Consider the following 21,955-nt stretch of genomic DNA (forward strand, 5'->3'; position numbering starts at 1 on the left):
TTCAAAATTGGTGTGAAAATGTCACTGAACCACTTCACAACTAAATATATATAGTTTTGGTAAATGGTATTATCATTTTTTTGACGAAATTCGGCAGGAGGTTGAAGAGCAACGTCACTGGGCCCGCCTCCACGCAGTAGAAACTTGCTGTGAGGTAAAAATTCAAAAATCACACCAAAATGGCGGGCGGAGTGTGTCACAGTACGGCACGTTTCTGATTGGTCGCTCGCAGCAGGCGGCAACCAATCAGACACTGGACACTGTTGACGTCACTTATCTCCGGACATTAGCTCCGGACATTATCTCCGGACATTAGCTCCGGACATTAGCTCCGGACATTAGCTCCGGACATTAGCTCCGGACAAAGCCACGGAAGTTGGCACAAATTGCAGGAAGTAGTATTCTAGGCAATTATATATTAGATGAGCGAACATTATATCAAAATAGGGGCTGTTTAAAGAAATATGACAACATTTGGGACAGTTGGAATTCTTCTCACTCTAGTCTACCATCACCATGGATGACTTGGTAAAAACACATCAAAATATACTATATGGCATCAGACAGTTATTTTATAATATATAGGTATCTGGCGGCGGAATAAGAGAGGATAGTTAGTCTTATTAGTTGTATAATGTCATCTTGTCAAGATAGAAGTCACCAAACAGACATAAAGTTGAGTAATGCCTTCTGTTTACCTGACCAATGGTTTACTATATATACAGCAATATGTGGACTCATGAAACTGAAATTGTGCGAGTAATTTAATGTACAAACTGTGTTGTCCATTTGTAATCACCTTGACAAATGTACTTATACTGATTTGGTTACATATATGCATATGTTGTTTGTTTAGGTTAATAAACAAATTTAAAAAAAAATCTGGAGAAATTTCCCCCCAAGCTTCCAGTAGCCCCTCCCACAAGTTGGTTTGGCTTGATGGGCACTTTTTGCGAACCAGACGGTCAAGCTGCTCCCACAACAGCCCAATGGGGTTGAGATCTGGTGACTGCGCTGGCCTCTCCATTACAGATAGAATACCAGCTGCCTGCTTCTTCCCTAAATAGTTCTTGCATAATTTGGAGGTGGCTTTGGGTCATTGTCCTGTTGTAGGATGAAATTGGCTCCAATCAAGCGCTGTCCACAGGGTATGGCATGGCGTTGCAAAATGGAGTGATAAGTGACAGGCTTCCTTATTCAAAATCCCTTTTACCTTGTACAAATCTCCCACTTTACCAGCACCAAAGCAACCCCAGACCATCACATTACCTCCACCATGCTTGACAGATAGCGTCAGGCACTCTTCCAGCATCTTTTCAGTTGTTCTGCGCTCAAAAATGTTCTTCTGTGTGATCCAAGCACCTCAAACCTGGATTTGTCTGTCCATAACACTTTTTTTCCAATCTTCCTCTGTCCAATGTCTGTGTTCTTTGGCCCATATTAATCTTTTCCTTTTATTAGACAGTCTCAGATATGGCTTTTTCTTTGCCACTCTGCCCTGAAGGCCAGCATCCCGGAGTCGCCTCTTCACCGTAGACGTTGACACTGGCGTTTTGTGTGTACTGTTTAATGAAGCTGCCCGTTGAGGACCTGTGAGGCGTCGATTTCTCAAACTACAGACTCTATTGTACTTGTCTTGTTGCTCAGTTGTGCAGCGAGGCCTCCCACTTCTCTTTCTACTCTGGTTAGAGCCTGTTTGTGCTCTCCTATGAAGGGAGTAGTACACACCGTTGTAGGAAATCTTCAGTTTCTTGGCAATTTCTCGCATGGAATAGTCTTAATTTCTAAGAACAAGAATAGACTGTCGAAGGAAAGTTTCAAAGGAAAGTTCTTTTTTTCTGGCTATTTTGAGAGTTTAATGGAACCAACAAATGTAATGCTCCAGATTCTCAACTAGCTCAAATGAAGATATTCTAACCATCCATTAGACTTCTTACAGTACACTGTTGTGAATTCTGTGGCAGAGCTCCCTCCTGTGGTCACAAGGGGTACTTCGGCTGATTCTCTCTGGGAGCTTCTGTTTGTGGAGGAAACTGGTACTGCTGCTTCTGAGTTTCCTTCCTCGGGTGATCTGGTGAGGTCGTTAGGTGCTTCTCTACTTAACCCCACCTAATGCTTTGATTCATGCTTCCTGTCAATGTTCCAGTGTTGGATTTGTGTTTCTCTGGATCATTCCTGTGGCCTGCTGCTCTGCATAGCTAAGTGCTTCTTTGCTATTTGTTGCTATTTTTTCTGTCCAGCTTGTTTATTTGTTTTGCTGGAAGCTCTGGGACGCAAAGGGTGTACCTCCGTGCCGTTAGTTCGGTACGGAGGGTCTTTTTGCCCCTTTGCGTGGTTTTCTTTAGGGTTTTGTGTAGACCGCAAAGTTATCTTTCCTATCCTCGTTCTGTCTAGAATATCGGGCCTCACTTTGCTGAATCTATTTCATCCCTACGTTTGTCTTTTCATCTTACTCACAGTCATTATATGTGGGGGGCTGCCTTTTCCTTTGGGGTATTTCTCTGAGGCAAGGTAGGCTTATTTTTTCTATCTTCAGGCTAGTTAGTTTCTCAGGCTGTGCCGAGTTGCATAGGGAGCGTTAGGCGCAATCCACGGCTGCCTCTAGTTGTGTTTGGAGAGGATCAGGAATTGCGGTCTGCAGAGTTCCCACGTCTCAGAGCTCGTTTTATTATTTTGGGTTATTGTCAGATCACTGTATGTGCTCTGACCTCTATGTCCATTGTGATACTGAATTGCCTTTCATAACAGTACAGGAAGCCAAAAGTACTAATGATTCTCAATAGAGGGAAAAAAGAAGTTCTGAGACCATTTTTTTTTCTTGGCTTTGTGTTTTGTCTTTTTTTTCCCCTAGACATTTGGGTGGTTCAGTACACAGGTGTAGCGATGGACATTAGAAGTCTGTCTTCATTTGTGGATCAGCTCTCGGCAAGAGTACAAAAGATTCAAGACACTATTGATCAGAAATCTATGTTAGAACCAAGAATTCCTATTCCTGATTTGTTTTTTGGAGATAGAACTAAGTTTCTGAGTTTCAAAAATAATTGTAAGTTATTTCTGGCCTTGAAACCTCGTTCCTCTGGTGATCCAGTTCAACAGGTTTTGATTATTATTTCTTTTTTGCGTGGCGACCCTCAGGACTGGGCATTTTCTCTTCCGCCAGGAGATCCTGCATTAAGTAATATCAATGCGTTTTTCCTGGCGCTCGGATTGCTGTACGATGAGCCTAATTCAGTGGATCAGGCAGAAAAGAATTTGATGGCTCTTTGTCAGGGACAGGATGAGATAGAGGTATATTGCCAGAAATTTAGAAAATGGTCAGTGCTCACTCAATGGAATGAATCTGCGCTGGCAGCTATGTTCAGAAAGGGTCTCTCTGAAGCCCTTAAGGATGTCATGGTGGGATTTCCTATGCCTGCTGGTTTGAATGAGTCTATGTCTTTGGCTATTCAGATCGGTCGACGCTTGCGTGAGCGTAAATCTGTGCACCATTTGGCGGTATTACCTGAGCTTAAACCTGAGCCTATGCAGTGCGATAGGACTTTGACCAGAGTTGAACGGCAAGAACACAGACGTCTGAATGGGCTGTGTTTCTACTGTGGTGATTCCACTCATGCTATCTCTGATTGTCCTAAGCGCACTAAGCGGTTCGCTAGGTCTGCCACCATTGGTACGGTACAGTCAAAATTTCTTCTGTCCGTTACCTTGATCTGCTCTTTGTCATCATATTCTGTCATGGCGTTTGTGGATTCAGGCGCTGCTCTGAATTTGATGGACTTGGAATATGCTAAGCGTTGTGGGTTTTTCTTGGAGCCCTTGCAGTGTCCTATTCCATTGAGAGGTATTGATGCTACGCCTTTGGCCAAGAATAAGCCTCAATACTGGACCCAGCTGACCATGTGCATGGCTCCTGCACATCAGGAGGATATTCGCTTTCTGGTGTTGCATAATCTGCATGATGTGGTCGTGTTGGGGTTGCCATGGCTACAAGCCCATAATCCAGTATTGGATTGGAAATCCATGTCGGTGTCCAGCTGGGGTTGTCAGGGGGTACATGGTGATGTTCCACTTTTGTCAATTTCGTCATCCACCCCTTGTGAGGTTCCAGAGTTCTTGTCTGATTACCGGGATGTATTTGATGAGCCCAAGTCCGATGCCCTACCTCCGCATAGGGATTGTGATTGTGCTATCAATTTGATTCCTGGTGGTAAATTCCCAAAAGGTCGACTGTTTAATTTATCCGTGCCTGAGCACACCGCTATGCGCAGTTATGTGAAGGAATCCCTGGAGAAGGGGCATATTCGCCCGTCATCGTCGCCATTAGGAGCAGGGTTCTTTTTTGTAGCCAAAAAGGATGGTTCGTTGAGACCTTGTATAGATTATCGCCTTCTAAATAAGATCAATGTTAAATTTCAGTACCCCTTGCCTTTGTTATCTGATTTGTTTGCTCGGATTAAGGGGGCTAGTTGGTTCACCAAGATTGATCTTCGTGGTGCGTATAATCTGGTGCGAATCAGGCGAGGCGATGAATGGAAAACTGCATTTAATACGCCCGAGGGTCATTTTGAGTATCTAGTGATGCCATTCGGACTTGCCAATGCTCCATCAGTGTTTCAGTCCTTTATGCATGACATCTTCCGAGAGTACCTGGATAAATTCCTGATTGTGTACTTGGATGACATTTTGATCTTCTCGGATGATTGGGAGTCTCATGTGAAACAGGTCAGAACGGTTTTTCAGGTCCTGCGTGCTAATTCTTTGTTTGTGAAGGGATCAAAGTGTCTCTTTGGTGTGCAGAAGGTTTCATTTTTGGGGTTCATCTTTTCCCCTTCTACTATCGAGATGGATCCTGTTAAGGTCCAAGCTATCCATGATTGGACTCAGCCGACATCTCTGAAAAGTCTGCAAAAGTTCCTGGGCTTTGCTAATTTTTATCGTCGCTTCATCTGCAATTTTTCTAGTATTGCCAAACCATTGACCGATGTGACCAAGAAGGGTGCTGATTTGGTCAATTGGTCTTCTGCTGCTGTGGAAGCTTTTCAAGAGTTGAAGCGTCGTTTTTCTTCTGCCCCTGTGTTGTGTCAACCTGATGTTTCTCTTCCGTTCCAGGTCGAGGTTGATGCTTCTGAGATTGGAGCAGGGGCTGTTTTGTCGCAGAGAGGTTCTGGTTGTTCAGTGATGAAACCATGCGCATTTTTTTCCAGGAAGTTTTCGCCTGCTGAGCGGAATTATGATGTGGGCAACCGAGAGTTGCTGGCCATGAAGTGGGCATTCGAGGAGTGGCGTCATTGGCTTGAAGGAGCTAAGCATCGCGTGGTGGTATTGACTGATCATAAGAACCTGACTTATCTCGAGTCTGCTAAGCGTTTGAATCCTAGACAGGCTCGTTGGTCGCTGTTTTTCGCCCGTTTTGACTTTGTGATTTCGTACCTTCCGGGCTCTAAAAATGTGAAGGCGGATGCTCTGTCTAGGAGTTTTGTGCCCGACTCTCCGGGTTTATCTGAGCCGGCGGGTATCCTCAAGGAAGGAGTAACTGTGTCTGCCATCTCCCCTGATTTGCGGCGGGTGCTGCAAAAATTTCAGGCTAATAAACCTGATCGTTGTCCAGCGGAGAAACTGTTTGTCCCGGATAGGTGGACAAATAAAGTGATCTTTGAGGTTCATTGTTCGGTGTTGGCTGGTCATCCTGGAATCTTTGGTACCAGAGAGTTAGTGGCTAGATCCTTTTGGTGGCCATCTCTGTCGCGGGATGTGCGTTCTTTTGTGCAGTCCTGTGGGATTTCTGCTCGGGCTAAGCCCTGCTGTTCTCGTGCCAGTGGGTTGCTTTTGCTCTTGCCGGTCCCGAAGAGACCTTGGACACATATCTCTATGGATTTTATTTCAGATCTTCCCGTCTCTCAAAAGATGTCAGTCATTTGGGTGGTCTGTGATCGCTTTTCTAAGATGGTCCATCTGGTACCCTTGTCCAAGTTGCCTTCCTCCTCTGATTTGGTGCCATTGTTCTTCCAGCATGTGGTTCGTTTGCATGGCATTCCAGAGAATATCGTTTCTGACAGAGGTTCCCAGTTTGTTTCGAGGTTTTGGCGAGCCTTTTGTGGTAGGATGGGCATTGACTTGTCTTTTTCCTCGGCTTTTCATCCTCAGACTAATGGCCAGACCGAACGAACCAATCAGACCTTGGAAACCTATCTGAGATGCTTTGTTTCTGCCGATCAGGATGACTGGGTGTCCTTTTTGCCTTTGGCTGAGTTCGCCCTTAATAATCGGGCCAGCTCGGCTACCTTGGTTTCGCCATTTTTCTGCAATTCTGGGTTCCATCCTCGTTTCTCTTCAGGACAGGTTGAGTCTTCGGACTGTCCTGGTGTGGATACTGTGGTGGACAGGTTGCAGCAGATTTGGACTCATGTAGTGGACAATTTGACCTTGTCCCAGGAGAAGGCTCAACGTTTCGCTAATCGCAGACGCCGTGTGGGTCCCCGACTTCGTGTTGGGGATTTGGTTTGGTTATCTTCTCGTCATATTCCTATGAAGGTTTCCTCTCCGAAGTTTAAACCTCGTTTCATTGGTCCTTATAGGATTTCTGAGGTTATTAATCCTGTGTCTTTTCGTCTGACCCTCCCAGATTCTTTTTTCATACATAACGTCTTCCATAGGTCATTGTTGCGGAGATACGTGGCACCTATGGTTCCATCTGTTGACCCTCCTGCCCCGGTTTTGGTGGAGGGGGAATTGGAGTATGTTGTGGAGAAGATTTTGGATTCTCGTGTTTCAAGACGGAAACTCCAGTATCTGGTTAAATGGAAGGGTTATGCTCAGGAGGATAATTCCTGGGTTTTTGCCTCTGATGTCCATGCTCCCGATCTTGTTCGTGCCTTTCATGTGGCTCATCCTGGTCGGCCTGGGGGCTCTGGTGAGGGTTCGGTGACCCCTCCTCAAGGGGGGGGGTACTGTTGTGAATTCTGTGGCAGAGCTCCCTCCTGTGGTCACAAGGGGTACTTCGGCTGATTCTCTCTGGGAGCTTCCGTTTGTGGAGGAAACTGGTACTGCTGCTTCTAAGTTTCCTTCCTCGGGTGATCTGGTGAGGTCGTTAGGTGCTTCTCTACTTAACCCCACCTAATGCTTTGATTCATGCTTCCTGTCAATGTTCCAGTGTTGGACTTGTGTTTCTCTGGATCATTCCTGTGGCCTGCTGCTCTGCATAGCTAAGTGCTTCTTTGCTATTTGTTGCTATTTTTTCTGTCCAGCTTGTTTATTTGTTTTGCTGGAAGCTCTGGGACGCAAAGGGTGTACCTCCGTGCCGTTAGTTCGGTACGGAGGGTCTTTTTGCCCCTTTGCGTGGTTTTCTTTAGGGTTTTGTGTAGACCGCAAAGTTATCTTTCCTATCCTCGTTCTGTCTAGAATATCGGGCCTCACTTTGCTGAATCTATTTCATCCCTACGTTTGTCTTTTCATCTTACTCACAGTCATTATATGTGGGGGGCTGCCTTTTCCTTTGGGGTATTTCTCTGAGGCAAGGTAGGCTTATTTTTTCTATCTTCAGGCTAGTTAGTTTCTCAGGCTGTGCCGAGTTGCATAGGGAGCGTTAGGCGCAATCCACGGCTGCCTCTAGTTGTGTTTGGAGAGGATCAGGAATTGCGGTCTGCAGAGTTCCCACGTCTCAGAGCTCGTTTTATTATTTTGGGTTATTGTCAGATCACTGTATGTGCTCTGACCTCCATGTCCATTGTGATACTGAATTGCCTTTCATAACAGTACACATTTAGCAAACACAAAGTACCATAATAACACTGGAGTGATGGTTGTTGGAAATGGGCCTCTATACACCTATGAAGATATTGCATTACAAACCAGACGTTTGCAGCTAGAATAGTCATTTACCACAATGTATAGAGTGCATTTCTGATTCATTTAATGTTAGCTTCATTGGAAAAAAACTGTGCTTTTCTTTCAAAAATAAGGAAATTTCTAAGTGACCCTAAACTTTTGAACAGTAGTGTATGTATGGGATATGTGCCTATATATAGGACACTATGTGGGGGCTCACTCTGTTTTGGAGGCTATGTGGGGGCAACTTCTGTATATAGGAGGCTATGTAGGGGTTCATACTGTATAAAGGAGGCTATGTGGGGGGCTCATACTGTATATATGAGGCTATGCGGATGCTTATACTGTAAATAGGGGCTATGTGAGGTCTAATACTGTTTATAGGGGCACATACTGTATATAGGAGACTGTGGGGGTGCATACTGTATACAGGAGGCTATGTGGAGGCTCAAAATGTATATACTGTGAAGGGCTATGTGGGAGCCTATACTGTATTTGGGAGACAGCTCATACTGTACATAGGAGACTATGTGGGGCTCATACTGCATCTAAAGGCTATATGGGGTCTCATACTGTATGGAGGGGCCTATGTGGGGGTTCATACTGTATATAAGGTGCTATGTGGAGCTCATGCTGTATATAGGAGGAAATGTGGGGCTCATACTGTATATGGGATGAAATGTGGAGGCTCAAACTGTATATCCTGTGTGAGCTTGTACTGTATTTGGGTGAAGGCTAACTGTGCATATGTGGAAATGTGGGGGCTCAAAGTATATAGGGGTTATGTGGGGGCTCAAAATTTATTTAGTTGGCTGTGTGAGGCTCATACTGTATAATGGGGATGTCAGCATACTTAATTCTGCTTAATATTAAGTGATAATATTAATATATGCTTTTCAAAAATGGTTCATTTTTGCTGGAGTTTGGTAAACCTGAAGTGTCAGTTTTGGTCATTTCCTGGGCTTTTTTTTACAGCTGTGTTTTTTGCATTTTTTCTTGTCATATTTTACAGCATTTTCTTGACGTATTTTATATTCCACTACCCAATTAGGAAAACGGTAGTATTTTTTGCAGCAGAAACACTAAAAATTACAGAAATTAAAACAAAGAAATTAAAACTAGTTCGGGAGTGTTTTTAACCTTCCCATTGACTTGTATTTTAATTAATGAACGTCTTCCTAGTGGAAAATGCCCAAACAATGGTCATATATTTTTTTTAATGCTTGGCGTCTTTCAAAGCCTGAAGCATTTAAAAGAAGATGAAAAGCCTGAACATATAAGTTGTTATTTTTGCATAGAAATGAATATGTTCATTCTTTGACCATTTTTGTGTGTGGTGTTTTCTGTGCAAAAAAAATTACCAGAAATAGATGACCTGTGAACACACCCTTAAAGTTTCTTGAGATACAGTATTTCACTGCAGTGAACCAATCTTTTTATGTATCAAATTACTGTTGGTTTTCTGGTCTGAGGATTACAATTCCCAGAATGCAAACCGGCAAGTCTTTATCAAGCATGCAGAATTGTAAATGCAGCTCTAGCCTACAATACAGTCTAATAGAAGCCTATATTATTATTTATTATAGTGACATTTATTCCATGGCACTTTACATGTGAAAAGGGGTAAACATAAAAAACAAGTACAATAATCTAGAAAAAAACGAGTCATTGACTGGTACAGGAGGAGAGAGGACCCTTATCCGTGAGAGCTCACAATCTACAAGGGATGGGTGAGGATACAATAGGTGAGGATAGAGCTGGTCGTGCAGCGGTATGGTGGAAAGAGAGTTACTGCAGGTTGTAGGCTTGTCGGAAGAGGTGGGTCTTCAGGTTCTTTTTGAAGGTTTCGATGGTAGGCGAGAGCCTGATGTGTTGTGGTAGAGAGTTCCAGAGTAGGGGTGATACGCAAGAGAAATCTTGTATGCAATTGTGGGAAGAGGAGATAAGAGGGGAGTAGAGAAGAAGATCTTGTGAGGATCGGAGGTTGCGTGCAGGTAAGTACCGGGAGACGAGGTCACAGATGTATGGAGGCTGTAACAACTCTGCCGGCATCACTGCATGGCCTCCCATCCCCCACCTGCCTAACACACCAACTTACTCACCACTCCGGGCCATGCTTTGAGTTCTGTCTTCTGCCGGCTCCATGCTGGGTGCCTTTTTTCTCCTGCCTGCTCTCTGCAAACTTCCTGGCTGTGTGCATAGGGGGCAGCACCGACACTCTCTGGCTCTTATTGAGTCAGTGTGCATCTTCCTAAGGTGTGCCCAGCCAATTGTCAAGAGGCCTCAGGTACTTAAGGCATCCTGCCCATAGGAGGATACCTGAGCAACTTACTTCCTCAGTTAGTGTCTTGCTGCTGAGGTGCCAGGTCCTGTCTTGCTATTTCTCTTGTGTCAGCCACCCAGAGGGGCATCGTACCCTGGTCTGTACCTGTGTCTTCTGTTTCTGCCACCCAGTGGGGCTTCGTATCCTGGTCTGAGTCCTTGTTTCTGTGCCTTGTCCCATTCCTGACCCTGTCTGAACCTAGTACTATGCTTGTGTCCATTTGTATTCCTGTCTGTCCTTTCCTATTCCGCTGTGTGTTTCCTTGTGTTCACTCCTTCTCGTCTTGGCTCCGCCTCCAGCGGTTCTGCTCTCGGAACCAAGAGCAGAAGCTCTGGAGGCGGAACCAAGAGCAGAACCTCTGGAGGCGGAGCAAAGACCAGAGCTGCAGGGGGCAGAGCAAAGAGCAGAGCCAAAGGAGGCAGATCAAAGAGCAGAGCCGAAGGACGCAGATCAAAGAGCAGAGCCGAAGGAGGCGGAGCCAAGAGCAGAACCGCTGGAGGCGGTACTCTGTCCTGCCAGAGTGCCAGCCGTGCCCGCTTGCCAGTTTCTCAGCTGTGCCCACCTGCCAGTGTTTCAGCCATGCCCGCCTGCCTGTGTCTTAGCCATGCCCGCCTGCCTGTGTCTCAGCCGTGCTCACCTGCCTGTGTCTCAGCTGTGTCTGTAACTAATCTTGTAGTTTTATGGTAAATAAAGACACAGCCAGAATAAAATAATTTAATATTCTCAATTAAACCATACTTACGACCTTGCTTTATTCCTCCGAAGCCATCAATCTCCTGTAATAAAAATAAAATAAAAAAAACAATATACCATACCTGTCCGTCGTTCTGTCCCACGCCGTAATCCATGTCTGGGGAATAATTAGTTTTCAACCTGGACGGTGCCAACCATCCAGGCTGAGAACCACTGGTGAATGCAGACTCAGAGGCCGGCGGTGATGTCATCGAGGTTATCTCTGGTCACTGAGGCTGTGTTCTCAGCTGGGTTAAACTGCCATGACCTCAGTGAGATCCCCACTAGCACCGTGAGAAAAATTCTCACGGTGCTAGCGGGGATCTAACCAAGGTTACCGCAGTTCAGACCACATTTTCGCATGGTCCTGAGGTCACCGCAGTTCAGCCCGGCCTCGATTATGTCACCGCTGGTGAATGATGCTGCGCTCTCAGCAGCTCATTCACCAGTGGTTCTCAGCCTGGACGTTTGCAACTTGGCATCGTCCAGGTTGAAAACTAATTATTCCCCAGACATGGATTACGGCATGGGACAGAACGACGGACAGGTATGGTATATTGTTTTTTTATTTCATTTTTATTACAGGAGATTGATGGCTTCATTGGAATAAGGCAAGGTCGTAAGTATGGTTTAATTGAGAGTATTAAAGGAGTCTGTGTCATTTTTTCAATTAAACGATTTTATTCTGGCTGTGTCTTTATTTACCATAAAACTATAAGATTAGTCCGTCGTGCAACGGATCCGTCGTGTTTTGGCGGACCTCGTCACAAAGAAAATGTTCAATGTAACTTTTTTTGTCCGTCCGGCCGAAACTCCACGCCCTCCTCCCCAGACTTCAGAATGGGCAGCGGATGCGTTGAAAAACTGCATCCGCTGCCCACGTCGTGCACAAATTTCACAACGTGCGTTGGTACGCCGGCCCGACGCACAGCGACAGACCCGTACCGACGCACGTGTGAAAGTACCCTAAGACAAAAAAATGACTACTTCAATTGCACTGTGCATAGTAGAGACAATAATTATGTTAATTTTCACATAAATCCTAAATTCAGCCCCTAGAATAGTAACATCACAGACGTAGCAGGCACATTACTGTCATTGCTCATCCGTCTGTCTATGGTCACAATGTGCTGCCATCTCGCTATGACGAGAGGCACATGACAGGCACAGTGTTTTATCGCTTGTCACTTGTAGACTGAGCAGCGGGATGCAATTCTGCACAAATAAGACATGTCCCACAAGACGAGCGCTCGGTCCGCACAGCTGCTGCGTGAAACAAGAAGCACTTACCAGTCCTGCACTGCATTGAACGACTCCTCATTTGTAATGTCATACATTAAGATAAAACCCATAGCACCTCGATAATAAGCTGTGGTAATGGTGCGGTATCTCTCCTGACCAGCTGTGTCCTAGAATAAGAAAGAATAAGGAGTCATGTTAAGAGTTTTTTCAGTTTTATTATTGCCATTTTCCCTAAAGCACATTCCTTAATGTAATGTAATGGCTCCTGTAGAGGTTAGTACTGGCATCTACAGAACTGGGGAAGAGGATTTTACTCCGATCCATTTAATTTCCGTATAAAAAAACCTAATAAACTAATGGCAAATCAAATCTCATGGTCTTACTACAGATTGAACCCAGGGCCTTCTGCATGTAAAACGCAGAGTTTCTTAAAGCGTTTTTTTTAGGTTTAATAATACAGTTGGGAAATAAATGTTTGATACACTGCTGATTTTGCAAGTTTTCCACCTACAAGGAATGTAGAGGTCTGTAATTTTTATAGTAGGTACACTTCATCTGTGAGAGACAGAATCTAAAAATAAAAAATCAGAAAATCACATTGTATGACTTTTAAATAATTAAATTGCATTCTATTGCATGAAATATATATTTGATACCATAGGAAAACAGAACTTAGTATTTAGTACAGAAACTTTTGTTAGAAATTACAGAGGTCAGACATTTCCTGTAGTTCTTGGCCAAGTTTGCACACACTGAAGCAGAGATTTTGACCCAATCCTCCATACAAATGTTCTCCAGATCGTTCAGGTTTCGGGGCTGTCTCTCAGCAACATGGAGTTTCAGCTCCCTCCAAAGATTTTCTATTGGGTTCAGGTTTGGAGATTGGCTACGCCACTCCAGGAGGTTGAAATGCATCTTACGGAGCCACTCGTTAGTTTCCCTGGCTGTGTGTTTCATTTTTATGCTGGAAGACCCAGCCATGACCCATCTTCAAAGCTCTTCCTGAGGGAACAAAGTTGTTGGACAAAATCTCGGGATACATGACCCCAAGCATCCTCCCTTAAATACGTTGCAGTCGTCCTGTCATGTATGCAGAAAAGCCCTCCTAAAGAATGATGTTTCCCCCACCATGCTTCACAGTTGGGATAATTTTCTTTGGGTTGTACTCATCGTTCTCCTTCCACCATACATGGCGAACAGAGTTGATACCAAAAAGTTCTATTTTCTTCTCATCTGACCACTTGACCTTCTCCCATGCCTCCTCTGAATCATCCAGATGGTCACTGACGAACTTGAAACAGGCCTGGACATGTGCTGGCATGAGCAGTGGGACCTTGCGTACCATGCAAGATTTTAATCCATGACTGCGTAGTGTGTTACTAATGGTAATGCTTGAGACTGTGGCCCCAGCGTTCTTCAGGTAATTGACCAGGTCCTCCTGTGTAGTTCTGGGCTGATTTATGACCTTTCTCAGAATCACCCTTACCCCACAAGGTGAAATCTTGTATGGAGTACAAGACCAAGGAAGATTGACAGTCATCTTGTGTTTCTTCCATTTTCTAATAATTGCGCCAACAGTTGTTGCCTTCTCACCAAGTTGCCTACCTACTGTCCTGCAGATCATCCCAGCCTTGTGCAGGTCTACAATTTTGTCCCTGGTGTCCTTAGACTATGTTCACATGTTGCGTTTTTGATGTGTTTCCCCCAGGCAAAACCTGCTCTCTTTACAGTAAGAAACTTGCTTCAAAAAGCAAGTTTTGCTTAGTTTTTATTGCGTTTTTTTGGCTGCATTTCTGCTGGGTTTTGGTGCATTTTTGTCACGGTACAATTGTCACTTGGGCATGTTGTTAAAGTATGTGCATCAAAAAAATCTGTTTCTACAGGTTTTGACACCAAAAACGAAGCAAAAACGTATATCTGTGTTTTTCAGGGTGTTGTCACAATTTTTTTGCACGAACCATTGCTTTAAATGGGTGAAAAACGCTGAAAGAAGTGACATGCTGCATTTTGCAAAAACCAAGGATTTGCACAAAATAATGAGAGCAAAAATACCGAGCTGTGTGCATGAGATTTCTGAAATCTCATATACTTTTCTGGTACTGTAAAACGCAGCTCAAAATTTGTATTAAAAAAACACATTAAAAAAACTGCTGAAAAAACCACAACCTGTGAACATAGCCTTTGACAGCTCTTTGGTCTTGACCATGGTGAAGAGGTTGGAGTGTGATTGATTGAGTGAACTCATTACCTGTAACACAAACAGGTGCAATGAAAACAGGTAATGAGTGCAGAGTAGGAGGGCTTCTTAAAGAAAAACTAACAGGTCTGTGACAGCCAGAATTCTTGCTGGTTGGCAGGGGATAAAATACTGATTTCATGCAATACAAATTAATTATGTAAAATCATATAGTGTGATTTTCTAGATGTTTTATTAAGATTCTGTCTCTCACAGGTGAAATAGAACAGGTGATAAAGGAATAGGTATTGCAATAAACTGACACACCACGTGTATTGGTGCAGAGAGGGGGACGCTGAATTTCAAAGCTTGATGACTTGACATGTAGGGGAGGGACATACAGGTGCTTCTCACAAAATTAGAATATCACCAAAAAGTAAATTTATTGCAGTTCTTCTATACAAAAGGTAAAACTCATATAGTCTATAGAGTCATTACAAACAGAGTGATCTATTTCAAGTGTTTATTTCTGTTAATGTTGATGATTATGGCTTACAGCCAATGAAAACCCAAAAGTCATTATCTTAGTAAATTAGAAGAATTAACAAAAACACCTGCAAATGTCTCCTAAGCATTTAAAAAGGTTCCTTAGTCTCTTTCAGTAGACTCCACAATCATGGGGAAGACTGCTGACTTGACAGATGTCCAGAAGGCAGTCATTGACACACTCCACAAGGAGGGTAAGCCACAAAAGGTCATTGCTAAAGAAGCCGGCTGTTCACAGAGAGCTGTATCCAAGCATATTAATGGAAAGCTGAGTGGAACGAAAAAGTGTGGTAGAAAAAGGTGCACAAGCAACCGGGATAACCACAGCCTTGAAAGGATTGTTAATAAAAGGTCATTCAAAAATTTGGGGAGATTCACAAGGAGTGGACTGCTGCTGGAGTCATTGCTTCAAGAGCCACCACACACAGACCTTTCCAGGACATGGTCTACAAGTGTTTCATTCCTTGTGTCAAGCCACTCAGAACCAATAGACAATGCCAGAAGCGTCTTACCTGGGCCAAGGAGAAAAAGAACTGGACTGTTGCTTAATGATCCAAGTTGTTGTTTTCAGATGAAAATACATTTTACATTTCATTTGGAAATCAAGGTCCCAGAGTCTGGAGGAAGAGTGGAGAGACACACAAAATCCAAGCTGCTTGAGTGTTGTGAATTCTGCTTTTGGGCTCCGTCCGGTGGTTATGAGTGGTAGTGCTGCAGTAGTTGGATCGCAGCATTTATCAGGTGTATCTATTTTTTGCAATTTGGGCTGGGCTATATAGCCTTGCTTTATCCTTTAGTCAGTGCCAGTTGTCCATTGTTTATGGAGGATTCACATCCCTTCTGGTCTCTCCTGTTTGCTGTGCTTTTCTTCAAAGATAAGTCCTGGCTTTGTTATTGCTGTCCACCTGCTGTGGACCTTATAGTTCTGTGCATTTTTCATGTTTTGTCTTGTCCAGCTTTGTTGTAAAGGATTTTTTGCAGCCTAGCTGTGTCTCTGGAGATGCAAATATACCCTCCATGTCTTTAGTCAGATGTGGTGTTTTGTATTTTCTGTGGTGGATATTTTCTAGTGTTTTTATACTGACCGCATAGTACTCTGTTCTATCCTTTCTTTTTAGCTAGTATGGCCTCCTATGCTAAATCCTGATTTCATGTCTGAGTATGTTATTTCCCTCTCCTCTCACAGTCAATATTTGTGGGGGGCTGTCTATCCTTTGGGGATTTTCTCTGAGGCAAGATAGGTTTCCTGTTTCTGTCTTTAGGGGTAGTTAATTCTTAGGCTGTGTCGAGGGGTCTAGGGAGCATTAGGTACCCCCCACGGCTGCTTCTAGTTGCGCTGCTAGTTCAGGGTTTGCGGTCAGTACAGGTGCCACCTTCTCCAGAGTACGTCTCATGCTGCTCCAAGGCCACCAGATCATAACAGTACAACTGGCCAACAATGAGTTAATTGCATCTCAGAAGAAGGGAGGAAAGATTTTGAGCCATTTTTTTTCCTTAGCCTGTTTGGTCTGTTCCTCCCTCTTAATCTCTGGGTGGCTGCGGAACCTAGTAATAACATGAGTGTTCAGGAGTTAGTTTCTCGTGTGGATCAGCTTGCTGCTAGGGTACAGGGTATTTCAGAATATATTGTTCAGACTCCTGCCTTAGAACCTAGGATTCCCACTCCTGATTTATTCTTTGGTGACAGATCCAAATTTTTGAGTTTCAAAAATAACTGTAAACTGTTTTTTGCATTAAGACCCCGGTCTTCTGGTGATCCCATTCAGCAGGTTAAAATCATCATATCTCTGCTGCGTGGTGACCCACAGGATTGGGCATTTTCCCTGGTAACTGGCAATCCTGCTTTGCTTAATGTTGATTATTTCTTTCAAGCATTGGGGTTATTGTATGATGAGCCTAATTCGGTGGATCAAGCTGAGAAAATCTTGCTGGACCTGTGTCAGGGTCAAGAAGCGGCAGAATCGTATTGTCAGAAATTTAGAAAATGGTCTGTACTGACTAAATGGAATGAGGATGCCTTGGCGGCAATTTTCAGAAAGGGTCTTTCTGAATCCGTTAAAGATGTTCCCCACGCCTGCTGGTCTGAGTGATTCTATGTCACTTGCCATTCAGATTGATCGGCGCTTGCGCGAGCGCAGAGTTGTGCACACTGTGGCGTTGTTCTCTGAGCGGAGCCCTGAGCCTATGCAGTGTGATAGGATTTTGTCTAAAGCTGAACGACAAGGATTCAGACGTCAGAATAGGTTGCGTTTTTACTGCGGCGATTCTGCTCATATTATTTCTGATTGCCCTAAGCGTACAAAGAGAATCGCTAGTTCGGTTACCATCAGTACTGTACAACCTAAATTTCTGTTATCTGTGACCTTGATCTGCTCATTATCATCATTTTCTGTTATGGCATTTGTGGATTCAGGCGCCGCTCTGAACTTAATGGACTTAGAATTTGCCAGACGTTGTGGTTTCCCCTTGCAGCCTTTGCAGAACCCTATTCCTTTCAGGGGCATTGATGCTACACCGTTGGCTAAAAATAAACCTAAGTTTTGGACATAGCTGACCATGCGCATGGCGCCAGCCCATCAGGAAGATTGTCGTTTTCTGGTGTTGCATAATTTGCATGATGATATTGTGCTGGGTTTTCCATGGTTACAGCTACATAATCCGGTGTTAGATTGGAAATCTATGTTTGTGACTAGTTGGGGTTGTCAGGGGGTTCATGGTCACGTTCCTTTGATGTCAATTTCCTCTTCCCCCTCTTCTGAAATTCCTGAGTTTTTGTCAGATTTCCAGGATGTATTTGATGAGCCCAAATCCAGTTCCCTTCCACCACATAGGGACTGTGATTGTGCTATTGACTTGATTCCAGGTTGTAAGTTCCATAAGGGCCGACTTTTCAACCTGTCTGTGCCAGAACATGCCGCCATGCGGAGCTATATTAAGGAGTCTTTGGAGAAGGGGCATATTCGGCCATCTTCTTCACCATTGGGAGCAGGTTTTTTTTTGTTGCCAAGAAGGATGGCTCCTTGAGACCCTGTATTGATTATCGCCTCTTGAATAAGATCACGGTCAAATTTCAATACCCAGAACAGGTACCACTGATGCATATCTTAGAAGTAAATACCGGGATTACATCCCATATGAATTTGGACACTAGCAAAATCACCAGGACACTCCGAAACTACTAATCCAACAAAAAATCATGGAGTAAGAAGTCCCATACAAAGATATAAAAATCAATAATTTTATTAATAATCACAAAAAAGTAACTAAAGACTGACAACACAAAGTCCAGAATTAATGCATGTACAGAGGACACAAACAGCTGTAATAACACCATGGGCATAGAGAGCGAATAACCCCATAATAGATAAAGTATAGCGTATATCGGGAAGGTGCTTAGTGCATAATAAGGTGCCAATATGTATGTAGCTATATCCCTATCCAGAGTAAAAGCTCTGTATACGTTATATCACCTATAGGGCCAAAAAGTAAACAAGTAGGCAGAGTGCACCGCTCATCTTACCCATAAATATGTGCCAGTGTGTGTCTCTTCAGCAGCCCCGATGCGCGTTTCGCGTGCCGTGCCGCTGCTGTCTGATTTATTTGCTCGGATTAAGGGGGCTAGTTGGTTCACCAAGATAGATCTTCGTGGTGCGTATAATCTTGTGCGAATTAAACAGGGTGATGAATGGAAAACGGCATTTAATACGCCCGAGGGCCATTTTGAGTACCTGGTTATGCCATTCGGGCTTTCTAATGCTCCATCTGTGTTTCAGTCCTTTATGCATGACATCTTCCGAGAGTACCTGGATAGATTCATGATTGTATATTTGGATGACATTTTGGTATTTTCGGATGATTGGGAGTCTCATGTGAAGCAGGTCAGAATGGTGTTCCAGGTTCTTCGTGCGAATTCCTTGTTTGTGAAGGGGTCAAAGTGTCTCTTTGGAGTTCAGAAGGTTTCATTTTTTGGTTTCATTTTTTCCCCTTCTACTATCGAGATGGACCCTGTTAAAGTTCAGGCCATTTACGATTGGACTCAGCCGACATCTGTGAAGAGCTTGCAGAAATTCCTGGGCTTTGCTAATTTTTATCGTTGCTTCATCGCTAATTTTTCCAGTATTGCTAAACCGTTGACTGATTTGACCAAGAAAGGTGCTGATGTGGTCAATTGGTCCTCTGCGGCTGTAGAGGCTTTTCAGGAGTTGAAGCGTCGTTTTGCTTCTGCCCCTGTGTTGTGCCAGCCAGATGTTTCGCTCCCTTTTCAGGTTGAGGTTGATGCTTCTGAAATTGGAGCAGGGGCTGTTTTGTCGCAAAGAAGTTCTGATGGCTCGGTGATGAAACCCTGTGCCATCTTTTCTAGAAATTTCTCGCCTGCTGAGCGCAATTATGATGTGGGCAATCGGGAGTTGTTGGCCATGAAGTGGGCATTTGAGGAGTGGCGACATTGGGTTGAAGGAGCTAAACATCGCGTGGTGGTCTTGACGGATCACAAGAATTTGACTTATCTCGAGTCTGCCAAACGGTTGAATCCTAGACAGGCTTGATGGTCGCTCTTTTTCTCCCGTTTTGATTTTGTGGTTTCATACCTTCCGAGATCTAAGAATGTGAAGGCTGACGCCCTGTCGAGGAGTTTTGTGCCTGACTCTCCGGGTGTTCCGGAGCCGGCGGGTATTCTTAAAGAAGGGGTAATTTTGTCTGCCATTTCCCCTGATTTGCGGCGTGTGCTGCAGAAGTTTCAGGCTGATAGACCTGACCGTTGTTCCACGGAGAAACTGTTTGTCCCTGATAGATGGACTAGTAGAGTTATCTCTGAGGTTCATTGTTCGGTGTTGGCTGGTCATCCTGGAATCTTTGGTACCAGAGATTTGGTGGCTAGATCCTTTTGGTGGCCTTCTTTGTCACGGGATGTGCGTTCTTTTGTGCAGTCCTGTGGGACTTGTGCTCGGGCTAAGCCCTGCTGTTCTCGTGCCAGTGGGTTGCTTTTGCCCTTGCCGATCCCGAAGAGGCCCTGGACGCATATTTCCATGGATTTTATTTCTGATCTCCCTGTTTCTCAAAAGATGTCGGTCATTTGGGTGGTTTGTGATCGCTTCTCTAAGATGGTCCATTTGGTACCCTTATCTAAATTGCCTTCCTCCTCTGATTTGGTGCCTTTGTTTTTCCAGCATGTGGTTCGTTTGCATGGCATTCCAGAGAACATCGTCTCGGACAGAGGTTCCCAGCTTGTTTCGAGGTTTTGGCTGTCCTTTTGCGCTAAGATGGGCATTGATTTGTCTTTTTCTTCGGCTTTCCATCCTCAGACTAATGGCCAAACTGAAGAAACTAATCAGACTTTGGAGACATATCTGAGATGCTTTGTTTCTGCTGATCAGGATGATTGGGTGTCCTTCTTGCCTTTGGCTGAGTTCGCCCTTAATAATCGGGCCAGCTCGGCTACTTTAGTTTCTCCTTTTTTCTGTAATTCTGGTTTCCATCCTCGTTTTTCTTCAGGGCAGGTTGAGCCTTCGGACTGTCCTGGTGTGGATGCGGTGGTGGACAGGTTGCAGCAGATTTGGACTCATGTGGTGGACAATTTGACATTGTCCCAGGAGAAGGCTCAACGTTTCGCTAACCGCCGGCGTTGTGTTGGTCCCCGACTTAGTGTTGGGGATTTGGTTTGGTTGTCATCTCGTCACGTTCCTATGAAGGTTTCCTCTCCTAAGTTTAAGCCTCGTTTCATTGGGCCATATAAGATTTTTGAAGTTCTTAATCCTGTGTCATTTCGTTTGGACCTTCCAGCTTCTTTTGCCATCCATAATGTGTTCCATAGGTCGTTGTTGCGGAGATACGTGGCGCCTATGGTTCCCTCCGTTGATCCTCCTGCCCCGGTGTTGGTCGAGGGGGAGTTTGAGTATGTGGTGGAGAAGATTTTGGATTCTCGTGTTTCGAGACGGAAACTCCAGTACCTGGTCAAGTGGAAGGGTTATGGTCAGGAAGATAATTCCTGGGTTTTTACCTCTGATGTTCATGCTGCGATCTGGTTCGTGCCTTTCATTTGGCTCATCCTGATCGGCCTGGGGGCTCTGGTGAGGGTTCAGTGACCCCTCCTCAAGGGGGGGGTACTGTTGTGAATTCTGTTGTCGAACTCCCTCCTGTGGTCGTGAATGGTACTTCGGCGAGTTCTGTCTATGGGCTCCCTCTGGTGGCTATGAGTGAAGCTGCTGCTTCTGAGGTTCCTTACACAGGTGACGTGGTTTATCCTTTGGTTGGCTGCTCTATTTAACTCCTCTCAGATCGTTACTCCATGCCAGCTGTCAATGTTTTTGCATTGGTTCAGTTCGCTCCTGGATCTCTCTGGTGACCTGCCTTCTCCTGCAGAAGCTAAGTTCCTGATAGTCATTATTTGTTCTCTGTATTCTTGTCCAGCTGGTTATCATGATTTTGTCTTGCTAGCTGGAACCTCTGGGATGCAGAGTGGCCACTCCGAACCGTGAGTCGGTGCGGAGGTCCTTTTTGCACAGTCTGCATGGTCTTTTGTAGGTTTTTGTGCTGATCGCAAAGTTACCTTTCCTATCCTCTGTCTTTTTAGTAAGTCTGGCCTCCCTTTGCTGAAACCTGTTTCATTTCTGCGTTTGTGACTTTCATCTTTACTCACAGTCAATATATGTGGGGGGCTTCCTTTACGTTTGGGGAATTTCTCTGAGGCAAGGCAGGCTTTATTTTCTATCTCTAGGGCTAGATAGTTCTTAGGCTGTGACGAGGCGCCTAGGTCTGGTCAGGAGCGCTCCACGGCTATTTCTAGTGTGTGTGATAGGATTAGGGCTTGCGGTCAGCAGAGCTCCCACATCCCAGAGCTCGTCCTGTATGAGGTTTAACTATCAGGTCATTCCGGGTGCTCCTAACCACCAGGTCATAACAGCGGAGGCTTCAGTATCTGGTCAAATGGAAGGGTTATGGCCAGGAGGAAAATTCTTGGGTTGTTGCCTCCGATGTTCATGCTGACGATTTGGTTCGTGCCTTTCATTTGGCTCGTCCTGATCGGCCTGGGGGCTCTGGTGAGGGTTCGGTGACCCCTCCTCAAGGGAGGGGTACTGTTGTGAATTCTGCTTTTGGGCTCCCTCCGGTGGTTATGAGTG

At 44.6% G+C, this 21,955-nt stretch overlaps 1 protein-coding gene across 1 annotated transcript in view; it reads right to left on the reverse strand.

Moving 5' to 3' along the window:
• The window catches only part of LOC138662907 (ras-related protein Rab-3C), a 265,256-nt gene that overhangs the window by 63,306 nt on the left and 179,995 nt on the right, over positions 1-21,955 (reverse strand). The window contains exon 3 of the mRNA XM_069748910.1: positions 12,167-12,285. Within this exon, the coding sequence (XP_069605011.1) occupies positions 12,167-12,285 (119 nt within the window). The remainder of the gene's footprint in view (positions 1-12,166; positions 12,286-21,955) is intronic.

Source organism: Ranitomeya imitator, chromosome 1 (genome assembly GCF_032444005.1).
Source record: "Ranitomeya imitator isolate aRanImi1 chromosome 1, aRanImi1.pri, whole genome shotgun sequence".
Lineage (NCBI taxonomy): Eukaryota > Metazoa > Chordata > Amphibia > Anura > Dendrobatidae > Ranitomeya > Ranitomeya imitator.